The 6,663-nt window shown below is 30.6% G+C and overlaps 1 protein-coding gene across 1 annotated transcript in view; it reads right to left on the bottom strand.

Moving 5' to 3' along the window:
• The window catches only part of Sesn (Sestrin), a 265,432-nt gene that overhangs the window by 211,378 nt on the left and 47,391 nt on the right, over nt 1-6,663 (bottom strand). The window contains exon 2 of the mRNA XM_014427229.2: nt 6,064-6,181. Within this exon, the coding sequence (XP_014282715.1) occupies nt 6,064-6,181 (118 nt within the window). The remainder of the gene's footprint in view (nt 1-6,063; nt 6,182-6,663) is intronic.

The following is a 6,663-nucleotide window of genomic DNA, read 5'->3' as shown; positions in this document are numbered from 1 at the left end:
ATTATCATTTGCAATAAAATTATAATTAAAACTTGTTTAATCAAAAAAATTGATTATTTTTCAAACTGTTGCAATTCAAAAAAAAAAAAAAGTATAAGACCACTACTAATTCTGCAACTACTGACTATATAATTAACCAATTTTGTAACCTGACTGAATGAACCCTACCAGACCTGATTTTAAAACGTATGTATATTCTGAAGAATAAAAACTTATATCGTTTATTGATTGGGTTCGACAAACCCAATATTAAATGTTAAAAAACATAGTATTTGCCAATCAATATTTGAGAGGGCCCTGAACTGCAATTTGTTAAGTTAACGGCTGCGTAAGATTGATAGCTTGAAAGAGGTAGTTGCCCTATAAATATGCAGGGCTACTGAATATGTAAATGTCGGCTTCTCCATCCACTTTTCCTTAATTCATGCTCTACTTGCGGAAATGTGTGCCAATATTTTGAATGATTTATTCAAAAATATATTAATGAATTATAGATGGTAATTTATATATTTTTTAATGAATAAATTGGGTTTTATTGATTATCTTAGCCGTTTTATGTGTGCTCATTAGTTAAATACCCTATGTGTTAATATGCTGTTTTCTTTTTTGAATAGAGAAAATAATATCATTTTTAAATTTAGTTTAAATCACTAACCTACTCATCTCTCTTTTCTCAGTCCGCTGGTGTTCCTCAAGGTAGTATCTTAGGTCCCATTCTTTATACGGTATATACAGCCGACATCCCAACCCACCCTAACACAGTCCTAACAACATACGCTGATGACACATGTATACTTTCTGTAAACAACGACCCAACTAATGCATCACAAACACTACAGGCAAACATAACATCTATTAAAGAATGGTGTAAAAACTGGAGATTCAAAATAAATCCTGACAAATCCCCTTCAGACCACCTTTACTCTCCGTCGTAAACCTCTACTCTCCTGTCCTACAGTATCCTTTCTAAATACATCACTAATGCCTCTTGAACAGATTCGATACTTAGGACTCCATCTTGACAAGAGACTTACTTGGAATCCACACACAAGACTGAAACGACAAGAAACTGCTCGTAGATTCCGATTGCTACAACACTTACTTGACAAATGCTCTAAACTTCCCATTCACTACAAAAAATTAGTATACACTACGATAATCAGACCAATTTGGACATATGGAATTGAGCTCTGGGGCTCCACCAAACCATCAAATTTTTCCCGCATCCAATCGTTACAATCCAAAATCCTACGTAAAATCCTTGATGCTCCTTATTACGTCACAAATAAACTCATTTACAAAGACCTTAATATCCCATTCGTTGCAGATTTAACCCAAAAAAGATATGCGTCTTTTCATTCCAAACTCCTTAACCATCCTAACCCATTAATTCTTAATCTTTCATCCGTAACAATCCCTGATAATCCTACGAGGTGTCTGAAAAGAAGATGGTCACGGGACCTTCTAATTTAAATTAATGTTTGAAGTACCACCAATGGGTGGTTCCTTCCCAAGATTTTCAAGTGTATATGAAATATACAACATATTTACCTATTGTATTATTTTGTACAGTTGTAAATTACATTAAATAAATAATTAAAAAAAAAAAGTTTAAATCAATGTAGGACTTTATATTATTATTATTGGATAATTATAATATATAAGTAATACTTATAATTTTATTAAATAAACTCCTCGGATAATCACGAAACTATTTTAACAGTACATTTACCTTGCTTCAATTTGTGTGCTAATATAGATCTGTACGTTTCATTACCTTTGACAAATTACCAACTACTAAATAAAAATTACTACATCTAAATGCAGGATGAAGTAATTTTGTAATTATGTTCGTAGCTGCAACATTTCTTGTGATATTCGCTAAAATGTATTCATAAAATTTTGATTTATTAATATTCAGAAAAAAAAGGGTTTTTGAAAAACTTCATCTCGGTAACCATTGCGTATTTATTATATTGGTTTTTGTATTATATCTTATTTGTATGTCTTCATTTATCAAATTATTGATAATTTGAAAACAGTTGACTTTGATATCTTTTTGTATACTAATTTTCATGTCCAAATATCTAATTAAAAACTGTTAAAAACTTGACCTGATTAACCAAAACGTTATTGAAATATAAAATATATCCATATAAAATTAAATTTTTGACAAAAATGTTGGCTCAATGTGTTTTAAAGGGATTTCCTTATTCTTCTTGATTAATATTATAAGATAAAAAATGAATCCCGCTAAATAAATGAACCATAACAAAGTTGTTTATAATAAATTAATTTTACAAATTTGTCTTTTTGTGTAGGTCTTTTTTTTGCAGTAAACGGTTTGGTGGAATTATTTTAATTAATTTAATTAATAGTTTAATACTGTTTTTTTTTTCCATACTTGTATGGAACAGAACTATACGAAACTTCAGTATTGGGTTTGGTGGAACGATTTTATATTTTGAGGATAGTTTAATAATGTTGATTTTTTTTTTATTGTTGTCTGTTGGTATAAGAACTTACTTGATTAATTCAGTGCTATTCTCTCATATATCCTATATCCTAATCATATAAATATAATTCTATAATGTTTACAATTGTAAGTGTATACGCCATGCAGAAAACATACCTGGTATATCTTAGGACTGAACGTATACATGCATCACTATAGATAAAAGTACACATGTTTGTACTAATAAGCATACGTCTGAACATAAAATGTGGGTGTGTAAACAGCCTAGCATTTTTAGGGAAGGTGTATGCAAATTTTCTATATAACTGACTTAACTTTAGTTAATATTCGACTTACTTAAGTCCAGTTAAGTGCCAATCAAAATTTAAGTTAAAGGCCAGTTAAATCACGTTTAATCATCTTTTTTTTTCATTTTTTCAAAAATAGCTCATTTTATTAACTAAGAATAACTCAGTATATTAATTTAAAACAAAATGATCTTTAATATGGGATAAATTTTCCCCTCATTGAAATAGTTAAACATGGGTTAAATTCCGAATTTAAAAAAAAATCTTCCTTTAAGGTAACTTTAATTTTATTAACTTAAAATAATTATTTATTTTGCATTGTATAATAAAAATGTATAAATATAAACTAAGCAAGAATATGTTTCTTTCTCATCCTTCTTAATTGCCTTTCAGCGTAGAGGAGCCTCTAACCACTTGGTCCACACATCTCGGTCCATGGCAAGCATCTTCAGCTAGCTTTTTTCCTCTTTCCAGACCTAGTCGTTGGATATGTTCCATATAACTCCTTCTAGGTCTGCCTCGTGGTCTCCTATCCGTTGGCCTCGCCTTCATACATTTTCTTGGTACTCTGTCTTCCCTCATTCTACAGACGTGTCCATACCATTGGAGCTGTCGGTGTTCATCACTGATTTCATTAAGGGGATCTAAAGTTCTTCACTTATTCTTTCATTCCTTATCCTGTCTCTCCTAGTTTTGTCCAATATTCTCCGTAAAAATCACATTTCAACAGCCGTAATCCTGCTAAAGTGCTTGTTTTGGGTGAACCAACTTTCACTGCCATATAAATAATGTTGGAAGATATATTGTTTTAAAGATATGGAGTTTGATGTCCTTACCTACATCCCTCTTCCCCACAATAATATTGCATATCTGGTATTAAATATTATTTTTCCTATTGGACACTTCTTGGTCTATTTTACCAGATTTATTGAAAATTGTTCTAAGGTAGGTATAGAAGTCCACCTTTTCCAGTACTTCATCATTGCATACTATTCTTACATTGCCCGCGTTCACTTCATTTCAGGCAACAGTCATAACCTTGCTCTTGCGGCTGTTAATACTCGTTCCTTTGCGAGCGAGTTCTTCTTGCCATACTAAACATTAATTAAACTGTATTCTTGGCAGAAAGGAAATTGATATTCGCATCCCCAGAAACCATTGCAACAAAAAAATAGAAATTTATTGTTTCAAATTTTCGTCATCCAGAGTGGTAAGTGGAAGTTGTGTAATAAGTTGTCTGACTCACGCACCGCACCAGATTTTTTTTTTATTTTTTCAACAAATCCTCTCTAATAGCAATGACCCCGACCGGGTGTTTTTATAACGTGTTCAACGCAGATTAGATTGAATTTAGATTTGCTCTAATTTTAATTAATTGGCTTATGAATAAACAAAAGAGTTTTCATCATCCGTACATGTTGCAGAAGTCAAAAGCGGGAGGATGAAAGCGTACAAGAATGCATAATTAGACAGCAAGTGTGTAACAGCTCTTCGTTCCTCGGCAGATCATAATCTGTAGTAATTGATGATACAATCATGCAAATGTGTTCACACACTGGCGTATTAATCTGCAGCACAGTCAGCGGGTGAAAGAAATTTCTTCAACGGTAACTAAGATAAGAATTGCGTATAGATAATTAATGCCGAAATTCTTGAAGAGATAATACGTAATTGGTCAGAGCCGTGCGAATGCTTATGAAGCAATTTGAACAGAAATGGTCAAGCGGACTAATTTAATATAGTTTTTTACGTAAATATGTCTATGGGTCTTCTATCATTGTGTAGAGTATAAAAAAAAAAAAATAATAATGGAAAATAGAGTTTGATTTTTCAGCTTTGATTGTGTCGGATTCTACAAAAATTCATTTAACATACGATATCAAAAAAATCAATGAGTTCTGAAGCTGAAGGCCGGGGTAGCAATTACTATGACAGTCGCAGCAATATCAACAAGTCAGTCAAGCAATACCGTGTTGTAAACTGTATGTCCCGACGACTATCGCACAATCAGGTTTGGCATGATATTTGATTGATACTTTCACGTCAACTTTCACATGTATCTGACTTGACAATGGACATTAATCTTACCAACCCTATGAGCTGCAGATATTACTATTCCAGCGGTTCAAAAATTCTTTAAGGTAATTATAAACCATTAAAAGATTTGATAAATAACTTAAGGAGAAAAATATTTTTTTCGGACCTATATTTTTGGAGACTACCGTTGGAAACCAAACAAATTTTTTTTCTCGTTATATTGGCCATTTTTGTTTAAAAAAATTTTTGCAATAGAAACTAGTCGCTTTGTAACTCCCTTTTTTACAAATAAGATGGTATCATGAAATTCTTATTTTAGTTTCAGTAATTAAGAAAATAATATAATTATAAATAAAATAAAATAAATATAAATAAAATAATGTAAACCTAAATAAACATAAATTTTTACGAATCAGTACAAGACAATGAATTTTCCTGGAAGGATGACCCTTACTTCTGTTGTACAGAATGATAACCCTTGAAACATAATCAGCAGTGGGATTTTCGGTGTCTAATTATTAAACATACAAACTAATTATGTCTAAATAATTATTTAATAATACACCTTTATGCTTTTCAGTTCACAGAACAACTCCACAAAATATTTTCTAATTTTATTGCAATTTAGTATTTGATAATGTAATATCAAATATAGGATGTAATGTCAATAATAGGATGTAAATAAAAGGGCAAAATGTAAATTTTAGTAAACTGTTATATTTTTGTTTCTGTCATGTACTTGCAAAATAAAAATATTAAAGTTTTGCAATGAGAAATGATATTCAAAAGTACTTTTCTGAAATTTGAGTTAGTCAATCCGGCAATTCACAGGCTCATTTTCAAAATTAATGGAGGAAATTATTACTACAGTGAATAATATGGAAATATCTGTTTGAAACCAGTGAGGATTAATTTCAACTAAAAGTAGGTTGTACCACACTTACTAACCTTATTGAAAGGTCTAGGATGCGCACACCGCACCAAACTTTGTGATCCTCTTTCACTGATTAAATAAAATAATTTATGCTACTATTAAAGTCATTGACTAAACGTTTATAATATAACATTTATCGTTAACTGAACATTTATCGATTCAATAATTTTAATTAAATTTAATACCACTATCAAATCTCCCTATCTTGTATTTTTTTTATTATATGGATTCACTATATAAAGGAAAGAAATAGAACAATAAACATATTTTTGTGTAACCCATAAAATATTATATAAATAATAATAATATAAATAATAATTATTGCTCACGTCAGATCTGGTACGACCTCTCATTGCTGTATCGAAGGAGGCTAATCTTAACAACTCCATCATCTCCGTCTGTATCTCCAATGCAAAATGTTGATCCATTACTAGTTCTGCCATCATCCTGAGGAACACTTCGTTAGTATATTTTATATAATTTTTTAGTAAATATATACTAATTATATTTATTAATATATTAAATATATATAAAACTACAGATTATTCTATTTTATTTTTTCGGTCGTGTTGATTTCAGGAGCTAAGAATTCGATTCACAACTAATTTTTGGTTAAACAGAACTGTGAGTAAGATTTTTGGTTTTAATGCTGTTGCCCATAGGAACAGACCAGTAACCATAAACGTCAATCAATTCCAAAAACTGCAGGTAATTTACAATTTTTAGCAATAATACCTTCTAATTAAGGTATCCTTTATAGCTACTACCACTAGAAATAAAGCAAGGATACAAAGTTTTTTTAAACATTGTGAGGTCGACTTAAGAAAAAAAGTTTTCAATGACAAATTCATATATATGAAGCAGAGAATGGAAAAGTGGTGTTACTCACTTTTTTTTTTAATATTGAGCTATGACCATATCTGCTTCTC

Source organism: Halyomorpha halys, unplaced genomic scaffold, assembly GCF_000696795.3.
Source record: "Halyomorpha halys isolate HHAL.00 unplaced genomic scaffold, Hhal_1.1 Scaffold627.1, whole genome shotgun sequence".
Lineage (NCBI taxonomy): Eukaryota > Metazoa > Arthropoda > Insecta > Hemiptera > Pentatomidae > Halyomorpha > Halyomorpha halys.
Note: the sequence above shows the minus strand (reverse complement) of the source record. Positions and strands in the feature narration are given on the sequence as shown.